This window comes from Siniperca chuatsi, linkage group LG19, assembly GCF_020085105.1.
Source record: "Siniperca chuatsi isolate FFG_IHB_CAS linkage group LG19, ASM2008510v1, whole genome shotgun sequence".
Classification (NCBI taxonomy): domain Eukaryota; kingdom Metazoa; phylum Chordata; class Actinopteri; order Centrarchiformes; family Sinipercidae; genus Siniperca; species Siniperca chuatsi.
This window is the reverse complement of record NC_058060.1, coordinates 8,873,592-8,898,359: the sequence shown is the minus strand read 5'-3', so window position 1 is coordinate 8,898,359 and position 24,768 is coordinate 8,873,592. Positions and strand designations below refer to the sequence as shown.

At 39.6% G+C, this 24,768-nt stretch overlaps 2 protein-coding genes across 10 annotated transcripts; one reads left to right on the top strand and one right to left on the bottom strand.

Moving 5' to 3' along the window:
* Window positions 1–68: 68 nt before the first annotated feature.
* LOC122867036 (leukocyte elastase inhibitor-like) lies at window positions 69–10,202 on the bottom strand. 4 transcript variants are annotated; one of them, XM_044177359.1, is made up of 11 exons: window positions 9,029–10,202; window positions 8,847–8,879; window positions 7,243–7,422; window positions 5,565–5,726; window positions 4,684–4,824; window positions 3,471–3,588; window positions 2,880–3,022; window positions 1,990–2,067; window positions 1,578–1,667; window positions 1,312–1,492; window positions 69–875 (listed from the first exon to the last, which is right to left on the bottom strand). In XM_044177359.1, the coding sequence occupies exons 1-11, from the start codon at window positions 9,062–9,064 to the stop codon at window positions 652–654; spliced, it is 1,386 nt and encodes a 461-aa protein (XP_044033294.1). In that variant the 5' UTR covers window positions 9,065–10,202; the 3' UTR covers window positions 69–651. The 4 variants fall into 4 exon arrangements, with proteins under 4 accessions (XP_044033294.1, XP_044033297.1, XP_044033296.1 ...); XM_044177362.1 differs by having other exon boundaries at window positions 7,243–7,424; window positions 8,847–8,899; window positions 9,500–9,951; XM_044177361.1 differs by having other exon boundaries at window positions 7,243–7,424; window positions 8,847–9,040.
* Window positions 8,902–23,567, top strand: snx16 (sorting nexin 16). Of its 6 annotated transcripts, none has more exons than XM_044177368.1 (9): window positions 8,902–9,040; window positions 10,534–11,072; window positions 11,316–11,402; window positions 14,844–14,992; window positions 15,344–15,413; window positions 16,464–16,600; window positions 16,857–16,979; window positions 19,164–19,198; window positions 21,597–21,735. In XM_044177368.1, exons 2-8 carry the CDS (start codon window positions 10,662–10,664, stop codon window positions 19,177–19,179), a joined length of 993 nt encoding a protein of 330 aa, XP_044033303.1. In that variant the 5' UTR covers window positions 8,902–9,040; window positions 10,534–10,661; the 3' UTR covers window positions 19,180–19,198; window positions 21,597–21,735. The 6 variants fall into 6 exon arrangements, with proteins under 6 accessions (XP_044033303.1, XP_044033301.1, XP_044033304.1 ...); XM_044177366.1 differs by having other exon boundaries at window positions 19,161–19,198; XM_044177369.1 differs by having other exon boundaries at window positions 19,164–19,203; window positions 21,597–21,733.
* The last annotated feature ends 1,201 nt before the right edge of the window (window positions 23,568–24,768 follow it).

The window sequence follows — 24,768 nt, the reverse complement described above, 5'->3', positions numbered from 1 at the left end:
TTTAATCTGCCGGGCGGTTACATCAGTAAAAAAAGGATTTATTAAATGAAACAAAAATATGACTAACATTGATTCATACCCCACTCTTTATTCTATTTGTTAAGGCAAAGGAAACAGTCTGCATTCAATGGCAACAGTAACACCCTAATGTAAACTCATCTTTCTTTACTTCATGTTCAGTATATGCATATGCTATATGTTAGGCTGGTAAATTATGTTTTGAACAGTCATAATAAAGTACGTATTGTAATTCAGTGTTTAAACATGACATACAGATTTGGAAAAAGGCTATGTGCTTCTATTATATTATACTCTTTGGTTTACTCAGTTCATCAAACATATGTCAGATTTTAATTTTCTCTGGATTAAGAGGAGAACATCTTGAATTGTATTGTAAAAACTACAAATAGACACAAAATGGACACAATGACCAAAATGAGATGCAAAACAACCAAAATGAGAAGCAAAACAACTACAAATAGACACAAAATGAACAAAACAACCATAAAGAGACACAAAACAACCAAAGAGACAAAAAAACAACTAAAAAGATGTCTCTTTGAATCTGTGGCTCTTGCTCTTATGTAGGAGGGGTGAAAGGCCTTTTATTGTCTCACAACCCATCCGTGTCTACAGAACACACAGCAGTGCTTACTCAGGGGAGCAGTATCGGCCGGCAAAGAGAATGCTCTTGGTGGGGTTATGTCGGATGAAGAAGAGGAAGGGGTGGTCTGCAATGAAGGTGGCAGGGATCATAAGGCTTTCCGTCATGATGACAGCAGTGGCAGCAGCAGCCTCAGTTCCCTCCTCGTTGACCTCCACAACAGCCTTGTGGATGACCTTTGACAGTACCAGGTCCTTTTCCGGAGAAATGCCTGTCAGCAGAGGAGAGAGAGTCCATTGTTTTACCACGCATACTAAATCAGTAATGCAGGCTGCCTTGTGTTTTGCATAACTGATGTCATGTTTTCGTCATGGTTGTTTAGATTTCAAGTGCAACTTTTTGGATGTTTTGAAAGACACATTTAATGACATTTCTGTATATTTCTGTTTTCTTAGCAGTCCTGGTGATAGATAATGTTTATTTATTTCCAAATCAGTAATGTTTTTCTTTGTCTCTGCTGTAGCAGTGAGTGTTTTTGCACTGCACTTCTTAGGAATCTCTAATTAATTTAGTGCGGTGTACTGTAGTATCTTTTTTTCTAGATTCTTCAAGATTACTGTACGGGAAGTGGTGCTCTTTTGTCTGTTCAGTTATGTTTTACTCTTAAAATAATCCTTCAGATTATACAGTGATGGCATATGTCTCACCAGAGAAGTCACTCATTGTGACATCAAAAGCGTCCACCATGCCCATGCTGGTCAGGACATCTTTCAAGTCATACTTCTCCTCCATCTTGAATCGAGGCAGCTTCACCTCAACCTCAGTTTGACCCATCATGTCTGGACGAGTCCACTCCACAAATTTCTCATAGGTCAGCTCCCTTTCCAGCTAGTGTGGATATAATATCAGTCATTAGTCTGTCTGTTTAGAATTGTGCATTTGTTTACTCTATGTGTATACATATGTGTCCTACCTTCTCCAAGCCTGTGGTGTCATCCTCTATCTCATTGGGCAGGAAAATTAGCATGCTGAGGTCCTTCCCTTTATAGGGCATCTCTAGGATCTGTCCAGAAACATTCTGTTTTTAATTTCATTTCATTTAAAGAGAATCTGATTTCCTTATCCTGAAAAACAGGTTGGTATTTGGGGGGAAAAAAAGTCCCGCCCTCTATTAGTTTCATAGTTCGGGCTATGGAAATGATTTTAAAAATCATAAATCTCATGTATTCAATCATCACCAAAATGGAACCAATTGTTCTGTGGATCATGATGAATCTGTCCACCATATTTCATTGAAATCGGTTCACAAATTATTGAAATATCAAATTGCATGACAGACAAACAAGCATGGGCAAAACTATACTGCTGAAGAACATGGACATTACCTGGCAGTTGGCCTCAGGAATGGAGTTGAGAGAGAATTCACTTTTCTGGCTCATAATCTTCACCGGCTTAGTGTCATTCTAAAGACAACAGCAAACAGAACAAGCACTTTTCTTTATTCCCTCAAAGCTCACACTCCCTAAAACTGTAATACATGCTTGGCTTTTTGGATAATTCTGTTTTCTGCGCATGTGTCCATGTTGCATGGTTTAATTCTACCTATCATAGGTCCGACTTATGATGTACAATACATATGACCTGAGTTAATCAGCATATTTCTGTTTTTCTCGCTAGGGAGCAGATAAACACTATTATTATGATGGAAGCCTGATCTCTTAACATTTTTCATCCTGGTGAAACATTTTGCGGGGGGGGGCAATGCAATTTTTTGCATTTTGCATTTTTTCTTTTTTCCTGAATTAATCAAATTCCCTGACTTTCCCTGTCTGAAACAACTCTAACATATCGTTCCAGGATATTCCAGAAATTCCATGACCAATGGGAACATTGGCATTGTCCTCAAACAAATTCTTCTTCAGGGAAGACTAAAACTGGCTTTTCTAGTCTGCTGCTGTTTGCACACCACTTTTACCTGACTTTGTTGCACTGTGAGGTTAGATTAGATTAGATTCAATTGTGAGATACGGCAGATCAAACTACAAACATGATACGACATAATGGTAAGTATCACTTTCAAGCTGTAAATTTCCATCCAGCTTAATCAACACAGCTTTGTAATGGTCTACTATCACAGTGCCATGCACATGCCAGCTACAGTTTTACAGACCTCAGGTAAACTGTGTACTATCATGCAAAAGCATTTCATGAACCCAGAATGCTGCTTTTGTTCCTCAGTGTTTCTCCATCCAGTGCTCTCTTTGTGCAGTGTTACCTTGTTTATTCTAAACTGAGCATCAACAGTCAAATCCTCCTTGAACTGTTTGCTCCAGTTGCCTTTGAAGTAGATGGCATTGACCAGCACCAGTCTGGTCATGTGATCCAGCACATCCGGGACCAGCAGGTCCTTGATTTTACCTGGTGAACAGTAACGAGCAAAGCCGTCATCATTAAGACAGAGACACGGACACAGGCTCTAGCAATATTTTCATACAAAACTCAGGAAAAGTAGATTTCTTATTCTACTAGAAGTACTAACATTACTAGAAGAGGAAGAACTCGAGATGCACAAAAAACAAGTTACAGAGCGCTCAAATATAAAATCAGAAAAGAAGTCCAAAGGGAGAGAAAATGGAAAAAATCAAGTTGAAATTAAAAAAGAGGGGAAAAAACAATTATAAAAAAACGTATAAAAGGATACAAAACATAAAGTAAAGGTTGGTTTAAAATAATGTCTAATAAAATTGTGATTAAGAGCTTGCCTGTTTAATTTCCTTGAGCAGGTTGCACCAGAGCCCTGTAGATCTAATGGCAAGTCTCATCTCTGTAATGCACTGATGACTGTGTGTATGTAAATGTGATTTACCTTGCGTCTGCTTCTCCACCCAGCTATTGATGTCGACCCTGGCCGCCTCTGCGTTGGTTTTGAAGTCCACAGACTCCAGCTCAGCGTTGTAGTGTTTTCTGGTTTCTGCTAAGAAATCCTGGAATCAGAAACAGCACATTTGAATACTCACACCACAATTAAATACTCACATTAACCAATTCACAAGCAAGAGAGACTTCAAGGAATACTGTTTCATTTGCACAAGTTCCATTTGTTGTTGACAGTTTTCAGTTTGAAATAAAATATTCAAATTGAAATAAAGGCAACATGAGAGCTGAAAGCAGTCGTTCAGTATGATGAATCATCTAACTGCCTCCTACAGTTAGCTGGTTCAGCAATACAGGCAGCACTTCTTTTTTTACTGCAACTGCATAGCAGGATTTGATTTAATGAGGAACATCACATAACTAAAACAAACTGTACGCACTTTAATACTGAAATGAAACTCTAAAGCCAACAGAAATCCAACAGATTCACCACTATAACTATGGCATTGTATGAATAGTTCTAATAGTTCAAATAAACTCAGTCAAGTAATATATTTATTTAGATTTAGATAGTTTACCTGTCATTTATCAAATTGATCAACATTGTATTAATTTCTTAAATCCAAATGTCTAGATGTCCTAATTAATGCAAGTTTTCTGGTTCCAAAGCTTTTTGGTTGAATTCATCTGTTGGTAGCCTAAACCTTACTGGTTCTTTTTTAGGTAAAGTAATTTGTATTGTATTGTATCGTATTGTATTTGTATTGTCATGTATTAACTATTCACTAGCTGTTTTTTCTTTTTTTTAACTCTTTTTATGCTGTTGTTCTTATAGTAACCTGAATCTTATTTTTGTTGCGTTTCATTTTACCCTGCGCTGGAAAACACTTTGTGCTCCTCGCTTGAAAAATGCTAGACAAATAAAATTACTGTTATTATTATTTTTGAACTATTATTTTACTTGAAATTTACACCAATAGACTTTTTCAACAGTGTACATGTTGTCTCTTAGTATACAAATGGATGTGTAGAACCTTGAGAAGGCCAGGGTTCAGCTAACTGGGAATAAGTCTGCACATTTACAGGTTTGAGCTTAAGGCCAAATTGCAAGGCATTTATCCACATAACTATATTTCAGGGCTGCAGTTCACTCCCTCACCAATTAATTCAGTCATGCTGAGCACAACAGGCTCACATACACACACCTCAACAAACTGGTAGGACTGCTCCCCATACAGCCTGTTGGCAAGGCTGAGGGAATACAGAGCGTCTGCCTTGTTGAGCTCGCTCAGCAGTTTGGCAAAGCTTGTGTGGACATCATCTTGACCATTCTGCGGTTTCAGGCACTGCAAACAGCCAGAGAAGACCTGCGTGTTACAAAGACATACTGCCGCGACAGATAAAAGACAGATTAAAGACAACTTTGTATTATGTTAATATGGATCATTGGCCTTGTGATCGGCTTACCTGTTAAATTATGAGAATAGACACCAAAATCATCATTAACCCCAGTGTTCCATGCTACAGTTTTGCATACATTGTGTTGAGGTAACCATTATCAAGGGAGAAAATTAAAAAGTTTTAGCAGCTTTAAAGCTTACATTGGTTACAGTGAGTTAATTAATACATCTTTTCTTTTTGGATAATGCTACTGTATTGGCCTTCTATTAAGGCTACTCAATGTGTCAGTGCTAATGTATTAGCATAAAATGTTGCCCTGTGATAGTGACATAATATGGATGATTTTGGTGTCATAGTTTTCGTCAAATTATTAACATTAATATAAAATAACCCATGGGAAAGCTTTTTCAAAAGCATCTACACAAACCATTACCCACCACTTGTCCACCATTATGTTGTCATTTTCATTAGGATGGTGGGTTTTTGTAAGACATTTTTCATCTGCTGCATAAATCTGCTTGTTCTGCTGTTTTAAGCTTTGCGTTACACTTCATATTTCCAAATTCAGTTTGAAAAGATGCTGCAAGATATTGGAAATTAGCAAGCAAAGCAGTGGGAAGTTAAATGTGAAATCCTCACCCAGCCTAATCATTAATCATTCCTTTAATTTTGGCTTTGTTACCACCTTGAGCAGATACTGTGGCAGTCTGCTGGACTGCTGTATCTGCGCCCGCATCTGCTTCCGCGTCTGCATCTGCGACTGCATCTGCGACTGCACTGGCGACTGGGTTTGCATCTGCTGTGTTCCTGCCACCTTCGGTTGCTCTGCCTCAGTGAAGCAGAGGACCTGGGGGTGCAAATAGTAGTTTCTTTTATCATTAGGATCATTGTTAAGTTCAACATTGATAGTGTGTGTGTGTGTGTGTGTGTGTGTGTGTGTGTGTGTGTGTGTGCAGGGCAGATTGATGCACAGGTTAACCAAAACTTAAGCATTGCAACTGCACTCTCTGGTAACTGGCCAGTGAACGGAAGCCTCATGTTAAATCACACATAGACACCAAGCCATGCATGTACATTCATGTTTTCCTCACCACAACTCTTTTGTTAACCTACAATGTCAGAATGACTTTCAAGTAAAATTCCAATGAAAGTTCATCAGAGACTGTCAATGCCTACTTTAAAACATCTACTAACACTCCTATTGAAACTGTGAAGCTTCCCCTCGCTTTGGCTCTGCGCAATTTCTGGCTGAAAGGCAACTGTTGCTCCATCGACATTAGATTGGTTTTGTGATTTGCATAGTACATTGCTGTAACAGCACAGTTTCACTCTGGGGTCATTCCAGTCTGGGCAGTAGCTGCAAGTTGTCAAACTCACTCAGTGGTGAAAGAAGTATTCAAATCCTTTACGTAAGTAAAAGTAGCAATTCCATTCGGTAAAAATTAAGTTAAATTCACGCATTAAAAATGTTACTAAAGTAGAAGAACAGAACAATTAACAGCAAAATGAACTCAAAGGTTCAAAGTACTCATCATGCAAAAAAATGGTCCAGTGTTATAATGTATATTATACCATTTGATTGTTATTACTGATGCATTAACATGTAAGCAATATTGTAGAGGGTCAAGGTGGAGCTAACCTGTGGTTAACCTGTGCATCAAAGTAAACTGGCAACTACAGCTACAACTAAATGTAGTAAAAAGTACAATATTTGCCTCTGAAATGGAGTGGAGTAGAGGTATAAAATAGCAGAAAATTGAAATTCTCTAATAAAGTACAAGTACCTCGAAAATGAGTGCTTAAGTACAGTACTTGATTAAATGTACTTATAGACTTTCCACCACTGAAATTCACTTAAGACAGGACCGTATCACTCCCATTTTGGCTTCGCCGCTTTACAGTGTGGATCATTTTTGTGGTCTACTGCTTACAGAGGAATTTAACTCCTCCTCTGCCTGTTTTTGCTGATGCTGGGAGGCAGAATGAGTAATTAATGCCTGTGCAGACACTTTCTCCTGCCACACCTCATTCTGCCAGACAGTTAGGTTTTTCAAGTGAAAATTCTGACTAAACCCCTCCTGTCATCTCCAGTACCATTCTGTGTTAGGAATACATAAGAAAAACTGTGCACATGACAGAACTTGAAACCTGAACCCACGCCTTTTTCTTTTTCTTGTGATGCAATCAATATGGTGGCGAAATGTGATAGCATGATGAATGCATGCATGTATAAACACTTGGTCCAAATGAGTGTGTTAACATGAGAACTGTAACCTTTGTACTGTTAATTTTCACAGTGTGTGTTTAAGTGTGTGTGTGTGTGTGTATATGTATGTGTGTGTGTGTGTGTGTGTGTATTGTACCTCTGACATCTGTGTGGCTGTGTTGCCCCTGGCCCCCAGCATCACCATAGCCAGGGCTGAAGAGATGCTAAAAGGAGAGTAGAAGATATTTGCGGTCTTGTCGTCATCACTCAGCTTTTTGAACAAAGCCAGAGAGAAGGTGCTGTTGGCCTTGGATAGAGGGGTTGATGTCGCCATTTTCTCTAATACAAAGAAAACATTGCTTTATAAACTGTAGCACATCCGTGTATCTGATAAGTTGCACTCTCCTGTTTGGACAAGATACTGTAGGTTTCCCTGATAATGTGATACGTAAATAGCTTTAAAAAAGTTACAATTGGTAGGAATCAGTCTCTTTTCCATTCTCAAGTGGAGGTGAGAATGTTTCTTTGTCTGCATTCTTGCACCTTTTATGAGGATGCTCAAGGACCATATAAGTGTTTCAGAGAAACTACTAAATGTATATTATTGTTTTTATGAAGTCCAAGTCTTTGGCCTCTTGGTTTAATTTGCCAACTATTAAACATTTTTAAGTTTTAAAATTCAAGCAGCTTGTGCAAACCTTTAGAATACTCCTCTACATTGGTGTTCTCTTTTACAACTTAGCAGTGTCCTCCAGTAACACTATCCCTTCCCCGACGTGTGTAGACAAATCCCCATTTTCCCTTCGCCATAATTTTTACACTTGCTGATAAGTCTAAATCTTCTTAAACAAAAGTTAAATGTCACCAAACTCAGTAAAATCACATAGATATTGCTCATCACTACGCAATGACTGTTGAGCATAAAAGAGAACATAAATCAAGAACTGTCAGATGCGCAAAGCCTGGCTGACGCTCACTCTTATCATCAAAATCAAGTGACAATAAGGCACATCCTGTACTTACTGACATACACTCTTCTTCAAGTCAGCAAGTGTTCCAGAAAGATTCAGTTAAAGGGAGACTTCGCTGTGTTATTTTACACTCTGACACACCCAAGCTTAAGCAGGTCTTTGCCACAGCTTGAGAAAGTATCTAGAAATCACACCCATCAGTGAAAGACACACCCACCCATATTATGGTTTGGATACATGTCTTGTACCAATGGGTGCGCTTTGTAAGAGTCTGCTAACTACAGACACCCCACATAACAATACATTTAGAATAAACTGATACAGAAAAGGTATTGATGAATGGATGGATGCTGAAATAAAGACAAAGTGCAGGCTACAGTTGCTTAAGCAGTAATCTTCATAAACATCAGTGTACAAATGGGATTTTCACATTTATGAGGGCACTGTGAATCAAGAAATATATCAAGCAATTCAAACCAGATTTAGTTTATACACCTTTTAAAGACAATCGTTTTAACAGAGCATATAAGTTATGTAATCAATGCAGGGCTACTTCACATAACAGGAGCTATTCTACACTATATACAGATACTCGCATAATTTCTCTACAAGTTTTTTAATAACTGCCAGTAGGCTATAAAGAATGAAGATGACCAAGAACTGACACTGCATGTTGTGCAGCCTGAGCATGTGCTGACCAGCCATGGGATGCACTGACAGCCACCACCAATCCTTTTGCCTAGAAGTTACAACTACTGTTGTACAATATTATGTGTTACAGCGCCCTCACCTGGTTATCTTGAAGCACTGCAGCGGTCGTGGTCTGAATTGAATTCAAGTGAGCTAACATGAACAGGACAGGGGAGGAGAGGAGATAGTGCAGTGGATAAACAGCAACAGTACAATCAGACATCGGGCTTTATGTGTAACGTTAGCGTTATAACAAAATTGTTTTTTGAAGGGGAAGGATACTGGTCTTCTACGGTAAGCAAAAGTCCTCTTCATCATGCGTCATCTTAGCTTTGTCCACATAGGCTGCCCGTCCTAGCTTACTAGCTAACGTGAAGGTAAGGTGATATAGCCTTGTATCCCAGGGTCTTTCAGATAGATAAGAGGATACGCTAAACGCCGTTCAGAAACGTGTCGGTTAAGCGTTGCCTTATTTATTATTGGCAAAATAAGTTACCTGAAAGAAAATAAACTAACTTTGACGAACTATAGCTGCGACCCGATTCGGCATGAATCTAATATTATATGCAGCTCTTATTTCAATAAGAGTTGCAGTTTGCATGCTTTAGTTGGACTGTTGTGAATAGTAACGTTAAGCAACCGTAACGTTAACTAACCTAGCTAACGTTAGCTGTAGCAGTGACTCTAAAATGATGATTTTTTTAACTGCGTTACCTGGTGGTTACTTCCTATAACAGTAATTTACAATATTACCTGTTTTACTATAAAGTGATAGCCATTGTAGCTACCATTTCTGCCTGAATCAAGAAGCAGGGTAACGTTACACTAGCTAGGTTAACTACACTGCCCAATTTTGTTAATAGAGTTCGTACTGTTCAGTAAAACGCAAGCTACATCGTTAACCACTTGACTTAAAAAAAAAAACGTGACTTAAAAGGATGAAGCAGAATATTAGGAAGCTAGTGTTTTGTTGTCATGTTGGCTCTAACGTAGTCACAGCTCTTTTCGTCATGTTTCTCAAGCGCACCAAAATAGCTGTACGAGTCAGTGGGCAGCATGAGCAATAAACGAAGTCTGTCATTTGTTAACTCTTTCCTTTACACCCTCTTCGTACTTGTGGTGGTGGTGGTGGTGTTATTGTTGTTGTTATTGTTATTTTTCTCTTGTCCTGGCCTTGATATGACATTGAAATGTGTAACTTTCTATACACACAATAAAATGTGTATTATTAGCCTGTTGTTAGGGTTTTACGTTTCTAGTCATACAGAAGCGCAGAACTGGCTTCTATAAGCTCCACTGATGCTGAATTAATGTGAACACGTACTGCCAGCTACACAGCTGCCAGTCCTTCAGTTTGAACAGAAATTGGTTTCTGCCATGAAAACCAACATGCAGGTTTCTCTTTCTTTATCTCAAATCAAAGCATCATGCCTCATTCCTTTTTGCAGCATTCACTGGGACAGGTCAGACTTCAGTTGGAATAGGGAAAGCTAACCAATTGACAAGATGGTGTTTGTAGGCTTTTTCCATCGTGAATTTTACACATAATGCACAAATCCATAAATCATGAATGACATGTGGCTCATGTAAATAATTCATCTGCCCTCACAGTCTGGTACCCCTATTTCAGGATAATGTTCGCTGACAGATTCTGCTTCATTGGTGTAAGTTTAAGGGAATTCTGAGGATCCCATTTTTGCAGTCTGTATTTAGGGAAGCTTATTGTCAGTTTTGATCATAAGTACAATGTACATAACAAATTATTCTTGTCTTTTTTTTTTGTACAGAGTGCTCAGTCTTCGTCAGCCCCTCAGGGTGAGCGTTACTCACTTCATCACACAGCAGGACTGAAGCAAGGCAAGGTCAGCGTCAGTGTTAGGAACCTTGTTGACTGCTGCAGTGGCAGGGCAGGAAGATGGCATCGCCCTTTGTGCCTGTCCCTGTGCCCCTGGACAGAGCCTGGTCAGGGGGTAGCAGCAAGCTCAGACGGCCACAGCGAGCTTCATCACTAGGCAGCGTCTCCAACAGCTTGTCCTCGCCCTCTATCACCAGGGAGGACCACGGAAGAGGATGTGGAGGATTAGGTTCCCAACGCCAATCCCGCTGCGCGGACAGAGGTAGCCGGAGCAGGACACCACCACCACCACCACCCCTCCAGAGCACTGTGATACAGGCCAGGGTGAACGGGACTCTGGAGCCCTCCATAGAGTACTCCAGCTGCCCCCGCTCCATATCAGATCCTGCTGGGAGCCAGCAAGATGAGGAGAGGCCTATTACTCCCACTTTGCTAGGGTATGAGGTCATGGAGGAAAGGGCCAAGTTCACGGTATGAAACCAGAAAGTCGGCTTATATGACATCATGACCTTTTGGAACTTGTGTAGTATCTGTGGCACAACTCTTAAGCTTTAGTATGTTGTTTCATGTGATACTTGGTTGTAAGCATCATGTTTGACACAAGTTAAGTCGGTAGAGTCCACCTGGCAAAAAGCAACAACTCCACACTTTTGCAGTCGTAAACAGGGCTCTAAGATTGCGTGTGTGTGTATGTTGTCTTATCATCTGCTGCAGGTATTTAAGGTCCTGGTCAGGAAGACTCCAGATGAGAGCTGGGTTGTTTTTAGAAGGTACACAGACTTCTCAAGACTCAACGACAAGGTGTGTTTATGTGTGTTGTCTGTACATATGTTTGTGTTTGTGCATCCTATCTGAAGCTTTATTTTGTGATCATCCTCCATGTTTGCAGCCACTGTTTTTGGCTATCAATGTAGTGCTTTCAGCATGCTTTCTTTTGTTTTTGAGTGCACTGTGGAAGGGATTAGCGCTACACAAAGAAGTCTTCTGTTCCCAAATAGCCAACAGGCCTGGGCCAACTAGGGGAACAGGTCTCTCGTGGTTTCTGGAAAAGACAGTCTGGTCACAGAATTCAGAAGGGAAAAATATTAAGCCATGTGATGACACTGTATGAGAACAAATAACCTACAAGAAAAAAGATGATGGTTAGAAAGCTGCAGCAATCACTGTAGGCCTGCAAAATATTGATTAAATCTATTACTACGATGAACAATTTACTAATTCAGACACAGTAACCCCAGGCAAGGAGAATGGCGACACAGGAGATGGGAACACCCTACATTCAACAAGGAGAGGGAGGACAGAGGAGGGGTGTGGACATCCTTTCCTCCATTCCCGTGGCTTTTCCACAGAGGCAGCTGTAATCTTCACGGAATGCTGGATATTCTTTTGCCATGCGTGTACTGTAATTATAAAGGCCTCTTTGGTCATACATTTAACAGGTTGGAAATGTTTCAACATCAGGTGCATTTTTAACCACTGTGGCACATAAGCACAAACATTTGGATGATATTCCTATGTGTAACTATCAAGAAGTATTTGCAAAAAGCAATGAAGTTACAGTTATTTAAGAGGACTTGCCTGCTGCGTATGAACCTTACAGACAAGCCAAACATGCACATGTAATTGTAGTAAACGGCAGCATAAATACCTAGCACAGTCAATAGATGATCAGGTTTTCAACACAGAGTTAAAAAATAAATAAAAATACCCCGGAGCATTGTCCCACCCTATGTTTATGCACGTAGCTCAGGCTATCAAGTGTCATAACAAGGAGGTGTGCATACATGCACACACACCAACCCACCTCCTGCTGAGCAAACTCCAGGCTCCAGTAGAGGCAGTCAGCACAGGACAATGAACAGTAGACTTCAGTCACAAATGAGGCAAACAGCAGGTCAGTAAGTTTATGCAACAAAGGTATTTGGCAATATTTTCTAATACCTCTTGAAATGCACACAATGATATAAACTAAAAGTGACTACCTACAGTAGTTCTTGATATTATCAGCGACTGGTCATTTTGGATTGAGTTAATTTATAATGGTATAGTGACAAGTTTTCATGTCAGAACATCTATAGAAACATCTCCAACCACTCCTGCAACATAATCCACTTCTCTGCTGTCTGTTCATATGCTCAGTGTGTTCCAAACTGTCATAGTTATGCCAAAAATCTGGCCAAATACCTACTGTATTCTAGATATTGTAAACTTCAAGCACCTGAGTTGTCATCTCAAACACTTCCACCTCCCCACTGAGCAGCTATGGTGGCGACCAGAGTGCAACTTAAGAAGATGTCTTGTTTCGCATGTAAGCGCAGGTCCTCCTGTCAGTCATATCTCAGAATGAGACTGGGGGTGATACAAGGCTTATCAATAGAGGTACGTTTTGTTTCTCAGCTCCTGTGAGGGTGGGAACAGTTTGTCAGGAGAGAATACCATAATAATGCAATTTACTTCAGGATTCTCCAGAGCCATGACGCTTGTTGCTACGCAATTATTTTCTTAATATTTTGGTGTAAGAATGCGATTACTCCTCCTGCTGTGTTAGATACTGAAACGCAGCTTTCTATACTTCTTAATTGCTGTTGAGTACTGTCTGCACTCATCTATTCGATGGGAAAAAGACAGAAGTGGCAGAGACACGCACCAAGTGAAACAAAGCAAACCCAGAATGGCAGCCTGGGGCTCAGGGTTAATAATAATATTAATAAAACTTTATTTATAGAGCACTTGTCAAAACAAAGTACAAAGTGCTTCACAACAAGAGAAATAAAATACCACAGTGAATGATGAAATATAAAATAAAATACACAAAAGCAATAAAATAAACAGCCAGTTCAGGTAAGATCAGGATATGCTTTTCGATAAAAATGTGTTTTGAGAAGAGACTTAAAGGAAAACACTGACTCAGACAACCTAATTTCTTCGGGCAAGTTGTTCCAGAGCCTTGGGGCCCTGATGGCAAAAGCTCTGTCCCCCTTAGTTTTCATCCTGGACTCAGGAACAGACAGAAGACCCCTGTCCGAAGATCTCAAAGTACGTGAAGGTTCATAAGGGATTACAAGGTCTAAAATATAGTCTGGAGCCAGGACATGGAGAGCCTTAAAACTAATCAAGATCTTAAAATCAATCCTAAAACAAACAGGGAACCAATGTAAACAGGCTGAAACAGGTGTGATGTGATCGTACCTCTTGGTCCTGGTTAACAGCCAAGCAGCTGGGGTCTGTACAGTCTGCAGTCGTGTCAAAGTTTTTTGATTAAAACAAGTGAACAGGCTGTTACAATAATCGAGGAGTGAGGAGATAAAAGCATGTAAAACTGTTTCTGCATCAGTAAGATTTAAAATAGATCGGATTTTTTGCAATGTTAAATGGTTAAAGAACCAGCAAAATATCTGCAAGCTTGAGGTAATGGAAACAGTGTTGCCATTATAGTTTTGTCCACCAGAGAGAACTGAAGTGCATTTTTCAAATGTAAATGTGCTGCTCTGTATATATTTTGGTTACAACTGTTAGTTACATCAATTTAAGGCATCCCTATCAAAATGTTTATTTATTTATGTAAAAAATGTATAACGGCCAATTTATTGTTTTCAGATTTTTTTTTAACTTTCAAATATTGTTATTGGTATTGGCGGCAAAAACACATCAGTCCAGCATCGGCACAGTGCAGTTTGTCATACACAACACTATGAACATATGCAGACTTAATAAAGGAATTCAACTTAATGATAAAAGCAGACCGTCTCACCCCATGTTTCCTGTTAACATAATGTTTTGAAGCTCATTTTCGCACAATAGAATTTTTTTCTAGCCAAACTGAGCTAATGTGTAATTTTAAATATATGATCATATTTTTAATGCAGAAAAAATAAAAGAATGTGACCTTAAAATTAAAATTTGTATCAAATCTGTGTTTATTAGTGACAGCCTTACAAGGTGGTTATTTAGTAAGGGATATAGATTGGAGGACAGCAGACTTATGTCCTGACTTGCTTCATTACTTATTTAATCAGAGCATGTAATGCAGAAGCAGAGTGTGAGTGCTTCAGGGAGCAGCAGCATGTACTATTTCTCTAGTCTGTCTCTAGTGTCACTAACTTTGCCACTTTTGTCTCTGCGTTATGTCCATGCAAGTCAATAACCTCGTACTGTAACTGCTGTAACCGTATGTAGGAGAAATCATGTGATACTCATCCCTCACTCTGTGTCTGTGTTTGTGTGTGTGTTTGTGTGTTCAAGCTGAAGGAGATGTTCCCAGGCTTCCGCCTCTCGCTGCCTCCTAAGCGGTGGTTCAAAGACAACTATGACAGTGACTTCCTGGAAGACAGACAGTTGGGACTACAGGCCTTTTTGCAAAACCTGGTTGCACACAAGGACATTGCCAACTGGTATGTGACATGATTTTGCACTGTTTTTTATGTTTAAATGGAGTTATTTAGCCTTTTTCTAAAGTGGTCACCTGATAATTCCTGCTTTTAATTATGAAGCATTCAAACTTAAATGTCACAACTATCAGCAAAATACTTAACAAAAATGCCAAACGGTTTTGTGTAATGCAGTGATGTGTGTTGGCCATGTCAGTGCTACAGATACATATACAAATAGATAACAGATACCACTGTCAGGCTTTTACGCAAGTATTTTTTGAATGTGTTACTGAGCATACTGGTCGGTGCAAAAACAACAAACATGCACACACACACAAACATTCATGTCACACCATTTGTTCTTCTTGACAGCCTGGCAGTGAGAGAGTTTCTGTGTCTGGATGACCCACCTGGGCCTTTTGATAGTCTGGAGGAGAGCAGAGTAAGTGTGCATGTACATGTGAAGTATGTGTGCTCATGTACTGTACATTTGTTTGTGCAGAGGATTCTTGTCATTTTAGTAGGGCTGGGTATTGAACATTAATACAGTAGCTTTGAGAACCAACCAAATTTTGTCCATAGCAGGAAGTATAGAAAACTTTGTCAAGTAAAATTCACATATTTACTAAGTCTGCCGCTGCTGCATCAGGGCCACAAAATTTTACGTCACCACAATTTTAAAATTTTGATTAGATTTATTGTCCCAGAGGGAGTTTTCACAGCCAGTACAACACAGAAGCATACATATATACACACACAGTGTTTTTCCACCAAATTAGCTCCGGTTCTTGAACCGGTTCCGTTCAAGATTCTTGAAACCTTGGTGCTATCTAGCACTGGTGCTACCAGTTTTTAGCGGAACCATTGTAATCAAGGATGTGTCAACAGAGGGCTTAAAGGCTTAACAGCAACATACAGGTATTTAGCCAGCTAAATACATCAATTTAGCTGATATTACAGATATTTAAAAAAGCCAGCCCTAGTTCATAAAACAGGAAAAATACATATAAGTTGGAAGCTTGGTGAAAAAGAAAGGTAAAATTGTGTGAAAAATAATACGCTGTTACTGGTCTTGTGTTTTTGTAGTTCTGTTTTGCTTTTAAGAAGTGTTTATACTTAGCAAAATAAAATATGGTAGAAGAAGGTATCATTTTCAAGTCACTACCAATCTCAGGTATCATATGGGCACTGTATTTAAACATTTAAAATGATACCCAGTCCTGCATTTTACAGGGATATGAAGTAGCTTGATGGCATTTGGTGTGAGGGGCAGGAACTCACTCTCATTACAGCAGGCAATAAACATGTCACAAGTTTCACTTACCCCTATAGCGCTTACTTAACTTGACCTGGACATGTTTTTTCAGGCAGACACGCCAAACCTGTAAACAGTTTAATTATAGATTTAACACAGCCCATAACTGTATGTAGGCGTACTTGTTCAAGGTTCCTGCATTCAGAAATGTTCACCCTGTTTTCTTCTGTTTTCCAGGCGTTCTGTGAGACTCTGGAGGAGAGCAACTATCGTCTCCAGAAGGAGCTGCTTGAAAAGCAGAAGGAGATCGCCTCCCTGAAGAGGAGACTGGAGGAGAGGGAGCAGGCCATCCTGCTACTGGAGAAGCATATCAAGTCAGTAGACAGGCACAAACACACACATAAATACAACGTATGAAAATAAGGGTTAGACACACATGTAACATACAAATTATATACATGCAAGTCACATCTGGTTCACACCATGTCCTTCGTCTTAGGCAGGACAGAAATGACTGTAGTAACTGAGGTCCACACACAAGTTCTCAGTGCTAAAATAGCATTAAATGTAGTCAATAACTCAATAAGAACTGCCTGGTTGTGTGTGTTTGTCTGTGTCTATCTGTACCAGTGGTGAGTGTGTGAGCCCAGAGTCTCCGTGTGGTCTGTCAGCTCAGGGTAGTGAAAGCAGTGCAGACGCAGATGTGGAGTCGTCTGCTGCAGAGGCTGATCAGGACATGCCTGACGACACTGGGTAAAAAACACACACAAACACCAGACACGGTAGTGAATAAGATGAAGGAGCACATGCACCAACAAACACCACAAATGCAGAGAACAAACACAACTCGCACAGCCACATGTTTAATTAGTAAGTATTTAATCTCCTTAAATCTCACTACACCCTTCCCACTCTTACAATTGGCTCTATTTTACACAGTGCAAATGAGACCAAAAAAATGTCCCATTTGGTGTTTTTGCTGCCACGAAACTAGAACCCAAAATTACATTTCTAATGCTTTTAGGAAGTGGCTCAGGGGTCAAGGACAAGGTTAAGTGGTGAACATGGAATGCTGCACATGGATCATCTTGAGGAGCATTCATGCGCTGAGAGCTTTGCTTCCTCCTGTCAGCTTAAAAGGCTGTCTAATTAGAGGCATTTTTACCCTTTTTTTTAGTCATCCGTCTCACATGCATCTGACGAAACAGATACACTTCTATTTTGATCAATGCAGCTGTCTTCAAAGGCCGCATAATGGCTCACATTTCACTAACCGCGGCCTGAAGCGTCTTCTTAGGTTTCAAGACTATTTTCTTCCATTTTACACACAAACACTAACTACAGTGATTATGATGATACCGTGCCTGGTCTCAAACAGTAGCCATCTCACGTGGTAAATTCAGCACTATGCAGTATTCCACGGTATTAATATCATCATCATCATCAACATCATCAGTACATTAACATAGTCATCCCATGTTCAGCACTCTCTGAGGTTCTCAGAGCAAATTAAATTCTGATGAGTGTCTTGCACTTGTTTTTCTTGGTCTTCCTTGTGGCCAGCTGCTTCTAATAAAACTCCACAATCCCTTTAGTTATTTCCCAAGTAAACCTTTCACTGAAGTAAAGGGTAAAGGGCTGGAAGCTCTTAATGTGAAATAGATGGAGGATGTGTTGACTTTGCATCAACGGAAGATTAACATGGCAAATGGGAGCAGATTGAAAAACCTGGAGGCTTCTTACGATCACCTATACAAATGTAAAGCAAGGGGAAATGAAGGCCTGGATCTCTCTTCAGTTGAGGTAAATAAGACCATGGCTCAATGACTCTACCGCAGTGAACTTGGTTTGATAGGACCTGTGCAGTGTGGGCTTTTCCTGCCTCAGCCTCTACTACCTAATCAAATGACATAGGAGGTAATTATTGATGTCAAACAGGCACAAGACTAATGCAAAAATCTGACATGTTATAAATACTAACCACCTTAGACAAACATGCAAATGCAAGATAGTTATATATATATATATATATATATATATATATATATATATATATATATATATATATATATATATATATATATATATATATATATATATATGTATATGTGTGTGTTTTCATTAGCATATTATCACCTGAAAATAAGAATTGTTGTGTTTTCATTATCTTAGAATGAGCCGTTTATATCTACAGTGATAGGGGGTCCCCTTCCATGGAGGCTGCCATGTCGCTCCGCCATGTTTCTACAGTAGATAGGGCCTTTAGTGATTTTCGCAGCCACCATAGTTTCTCCTACACACTTGGAAGGGGAGTGTGAGGCGAGCAGTATTCAAATGGTTGCAAAGTGCAATTTCACCACTAGATGCCACTGAATCCTACACACTGCTCCTTTAGGCGTTCAGATGTATCCCTCATAGGCTACTTTTACTATTTACCCTAATAAGAACATGGATTATGTAGATCCAATGTCACATAGATGATTCTGCCACTCTACGGCAAAAGTACTTATTAGTAAAATACCCCCAATTACTACAGACAGTACTGAGACATTCTAAAAGTTACTGTATTGTGTATATGTCTTTTATTACCCATTGACAGCATATTCAATAGCATAGCATCTCTATCTCCACATGATGCCCAGATATAAGTGTTCTTTTCCAGCAATTGATCCTATTTGCTGGATATTGGGTGGGATTATGTTACCGGCTTCCTAATGTCAAAGTTTAGTTTGTTTAATCCAAAGTTTCCTTTAATGAATTCCAGGCTGAACTGAGAGCCAGACTTTTGGACTTGAGCACATGTCTGGATAAACAAATCAGTCTCTGAATTGTGAAGGATGATTACTGTTATTATTTTTAGTCACACCTGTTTAGTTTGCTTTTTAAAATGTTTTCCCTTCCCTTCTTGTGTTTTTTTGCCCTTATATTTCCCAGCAGTGCTGCCCCAATCTGAAAAAAGAGCCCCATAACATGTGAGGTACTTCACATACCAGCTCAACAGGCTAACGCCGGGGGGACACAGGAGGCAGAAGCAGCTTGAAGCGCCCCAAAGCGCTGCCCGCTTCCTTTCAACGCCCATGTTAACCAGTTGGGCTGTTCAGACAGAGTGTGCCGCAATCTCCTCATGCTCAGCAGCAATGATCTGATTCTGACAAATAATATCCCATGCCCCCCCCAAACGATAAAATGTCAAGATCTGCCCATCCACTATATTTATTAGAAATAGTGTCACTGCTGTTTGTGATTGTGTATTTTAAATGACTTACTTATTCCACATATTTGTCAGTTGTCTCTAAACAGAGAGTGGGAGAGACGAGCAGTTTGTGTGTGCAATTGTATCAGTTACTTCCTAGGCTGCTTACACACACACACACACACACACACACACACACATGGAAATGACAGAATAAATTTTTTTAAATTTACAACTAAGACAAAGGAAACACCAGGCAAATTCTGTTGAAGCAGCAGAGGTACTCTTAGCAGGTCAGAAATGTGTTACTATGTTTATACCGTTGACCTGGCATGCATGCAGTGGAAGTACCTAGTTTAATCTGAATACACTGACACTGAGACACTGACATGTATAGAATTGTCTTAGTTGTAAGTTTTAAAAAAAAATTAGCTGTCATTTCCGTGTGTGTGTGTGTGCCCCTCCCCGTAGATCATCACACAAGGCAATCCTTTTAACGACATTGTTGCAGAAGACGCGACGCCCCGCAGAAACACAAAGCTTTCAGTTATAAATTCATGAGGTTATTATAAAAATCAGCTTTTTATTGTGATTAGAAAAGAGCAGAGGAGCAGAATCGCTTGTTGACCGGCGCGGTGAAATGCGCTTCTGGTCTGAACAGCCAGGCCCTCCTGTGTGTCCCCGGCGTAACCCTGTGGCATACTGTCTTTTCAGATTCTTCTTCTCAGTTACATGTATCTCACTGTTACCTACTGTACTAAACTGGAGGTTTCCTGTTTTGTGGTATCAGGGTGTTAAAGAATTAGTTCATATTATTTCCAAGTCCATCTTAAAACAATACTCACATGCTATATGTACAGTAAATTGTTGCTGTAATTGTTCCTCCTGTCCATACTTGGCCATATGTATAACATGTGAGTATTGTATTAAGATTTACTTAAAAAAAAAAAAAAAATCTTTTAAGTGCTTGCAGTCAGGATGTTTATCAAGGTTGGGGTCAGTTCACTTTCAGTGTACCTAATTCTGGAAAATTGCTGAGATTGTAACTTCTCTTACACAAAGTCCCACCCATCCTTAAACTAGGGTGGCCTAATGGACACAAACCCAGCTGTTTAGCTGTTTCAACTCCAGAGGCTTGAGAGTAATTGTTATTTATAAGAACAGGGTTGCAGGTCCCCAAAATGAATTTTGATAGCAAGGTGTCACAACACCTGGCCAAATAATAGACACTCAAGTGAAATTAAGTATTGAGTATTACTAACCCTTTTTGAATTGATTAACCTGAAAATGATTTGTCCCCAACCGTGGTGTGTATTCATTGTACTGCAAATGTTCTGTGCTCTGTGACTCTTTTGGCTGTGCCACACTGCTCCCCTGCATCATATGTGACTAACACATGCTGTTAGTGCCTCTCTTTCACATGGTGATGTGTGCTCACTATGTGGGCATTGTAGGTTGTTCTGCATTTCAGGTCTTCCTCCTTCCTCTCTCCATCTGGTGTGTTGACACACAGGGAAAGTCCTGTTGTTAAATAAGCCTGTGTAAAACAGGTTTGGGTCACAGCAATAGATATATAAACTGTTTGAAAGACTGAAAACTACTCTGGCAAAATCATCCATAGTACTAAATCTAAAAAAAAAAAGAATTTCAGGTAGTAATTTATTCAACAAATGGACATTTGATTTTTCTGATGTTTTATAGCAAGAGCTCAGAACTTCTTGTCTTCTAGCTTATAGTAATGAATACCTAGATTTGTATCTCAACTAGTCACAAATTGTGTGGATTCCTGGTGCTGTGTACAATATATTGTGTGTGTATGTTATAGTTGAGGGTTTAGACCAGCAGTAAAAGGCCCTGATACCTTTCTCCATTATCTGTCATGCAGTGCGAGATGGGAGAGAGTCAGAGGTAAAACCTGTTTTCCTGCTGTGTTTTCAGTGGCCCTATAACTGTAACTTGGTGTTGTGGCATTAACAACATGTCGTGCAGTATCTGTCTCCTCCCACAAGGAGGCTCACACATTGGGCTATATTAGCATCTCTCCTCTACTGTACTTCTTGGATCCCCTCAGTCTGTCTGGCTTTATGTTGTCTGAGGTGTACACTTCTCACATTGCATTTAGTTGAATGAGTCAAATGCTGAAGGTATTTCCTCTGCTGTCACCTCCCCCTCTCTAGCGGCAGGTGTGAGGTCCAACCGGTGCGAACCTCTGCCTGTTGGTGTGGACCGTCACTCAGCGCCTCTCCTCCGGTCATCCAGCTCACTCAGCTTTACCAACAGAAGCTGGAACACTAACAACGAACACTGGTCCTCCTCTTCACCTTTTGCTCCCTCCTCCTCCCCTACTAGACCACTCCACGTTCCTTATGTTTGAGTGCTATTCCATACCCTTTGTTTATTCTGCCCTCATTTTGTCCCTTCCTTTACCTCCTCCCATCACAATTCCCCATTTCACCTTCCAGATTGTAGCCGCTGTTTCACCTTCCAGTCTTGGAGTTGGATCTGACGCAGCCTATATCTCAAGATCTGTGTATAGGTTTTATAGGGATCAGTTTTATACTGCAACAGCCTGTTTCACTTATATTTCCCCCTATACAATGGTTCATTGGATATTTTATCTGGCACCTACAGAAGACTTCTTTCTGAAGACCTTGTGCAGTCTTCACTGTTCACTGTTGAACCTCCTACCCTGGCCGTCAGATTGGATCAATTTGATCCTGCGGTCACAAGGCCAAAGTTTGGCTTCTTGACCAAAAAAATAAGACAACTTGAAGACTCGCACCACTGGGTGGTTTGATGACTTTCACAACTGTGACAATCTACAGAAAACCTGAATTATCATCTCAATATTCTCTTCAGATGTGCATTGCCTTATGGCTCCTTACTTGTGACAAGAGGCCCTGTTCTCAAACTAGAGAAACAATGCTCCCATGTGGCTATAGAAATAAGAAAAAAGTCTGGACAAATGAAATGTCTCAGGATAAGCATTGGTAACCAGGTGGGTATCACAGAGGATTGAAAACTTTCTGTTTGCAGGTACTTCCATGTCATTGCTTTGTACTGCCATTGACTGTCATTGAGGCTACAGACCTTACTTGAGAAATTGTGTTTTCACTTTCAGTTAAACTTAGCATCTAAAAGCCTACATTCCCTTGTGTTTTTAGTGCCATATGTCATTTGTGGTAAACCAAGTTGAACCTCAGCTACAGTCAAAGAATGCAGAAAGAAGCCCCCCATAATATCACAGTGGTGCTAATTTACCTGAAAGAAACCCAGTCGTTATGACCTGAGAGACTCAGTTCTGAAAGCAGGGGGGGAAAATGAGAATTTGGAAATGTCATGTGATGCACTTTATGGATGAATGGCAACACATAATGTTTGCTAGGATATGGTTTTTATTACTTCATTTGTTTGAGACAGAAACGTGCCTTTTCAATCACTGAATCTGTTTTGATTCCCACCTGGATCTGATGTGTTAATATGTGATTAATGTATATGGAGTTTTGTTAATGTTCTTCTGTTCCCTACATGCATAATTCTAAGTGCCTTGAACATCTTTCACGTAACTTTTCTTTTGATGTGTTTAAAAAGCTTTACAGATTTGTGTAGGACATGAAACAATTCCACTATGTTCCTCTGATGGAAATAATGTTTTAAATGACACTCATGTATATGTCGTTGCTTGGAATAGACTGAAATGATGATGTTTTTGTAATATTACATGAATTAATACAAAGTCTTAGTTCACATATACATCTATAGTTGCACTATAAAAGATGTATATAAATAACATTTATCACTATTAATGTCCTGGATTTAAAGGGATAATTCACTGCGAAATCTGGTCTGAAATGCATAATGTAGATACTGTTACACATACTATAACAGAGCTGTTTATCAGAAAGAAATATTTAATTCACACAATTAAATGTGGAATGATATATTGAATACACATGTATGTTTCCTGTTTCCTCACATTTATAGTCTCTGCTTTCATGAAATCAGATGGTATCAGTAGTTTGTGCTTGGCTGAAATAAATATATCAGATCTGATAAGTCTGTTGAGATGATGTGGGCTAGTTACAGTATGGCCCATTTTAAAAGTGTGATGCTTTCAAAATGTAATAAATTCTTACCACGGAAAAATCCTTTCTTTACCATAATAGTATCTTTTCTTTTCCCCAAAAATACAACTTAACATCTCTAGCTTTTAGTGCAGATTCACAGTAGTAGCACCACTAAACTGTCATTTACAGCACTTTTGTTTCGTCAGATAACTTGAACCTTGAGGTGTAAATGCAAAATTCTTATTTTCTGGATTCCTTGTTTAAAAAAGAAGCAAATATACTGTAGGTTACGCCAATCCTTCCAAAACAGATTTTCTGCCATTTTGAATGAACACATCCACATAAAGTAATGCTTCAAAATGTGGCACTACAGTATTATGATAAATATAGCTATTGCTATAACTTAGTAGGCTCATTCATTTCATCCTTGCTATTTTTGTATTATTATTTAACAGCCAATCAGTATTAATGCTTATCACTGTGTATTATAATACAGATCCAGGACCAGATGTATTGAAAAGAAGACATTAAAATTTTTTTTGACATTATCAACATAACACATTTAGATGCTTGTGCAACATTGCGTGCCCTCAGAGTGCTTTATAGCTAGCTGTTTAGGAGACATGAGATATTGCCACGTGTTTACTTTGTAACCGTGACAGCTATTTATTAGTCTTTGAAGGGAGGTATGTGTATATCCCATTCTGGTTTACAACTTCTCGTATAAATGTAGTCAACTCTGAGTAATGTGACACAGATGGCATGTCCACTGTTGAGTTTCCCAAAACGATCCAGAGGACACATTAGACCAGTCACATTCACACTGCAGTATGGATAGTTTGCAGATATGCTGTTAAGGGAAAAAGAGAAACAAACTGTTACCTTTGCATTACTTACATTAGTGTATTAATACTTCAGCTTCTCATCTTTTTTCATTTTTCTCATGGCAATAAAATTACAAATGGAAAACCTGAGAGCTGTTTCTCAGTTATTTTCACTGACACACTGACATGCGGCACAACCACATACTAAAAAGCCAGGAAAGGCCCCCCCCTCCCCCGTGGAGTCCAGACACTGGTGGTGGTGGCTGAAGACTCTGCTGAGGCTGAATGAAGGCTGAGAGGTTGATGAGGTGATAAGCTGGAGGATCTGCGAATGACTGAGCGGAAATGGGGAGGTGGAGGGGCGCGTAACATTTCATGAACGTGCTGAAAGCAGAGAGAGAATCATGATTTAAACCGATGGTAGTAGAATGATAGGTTGGCAATGAAGTTCTGTCACT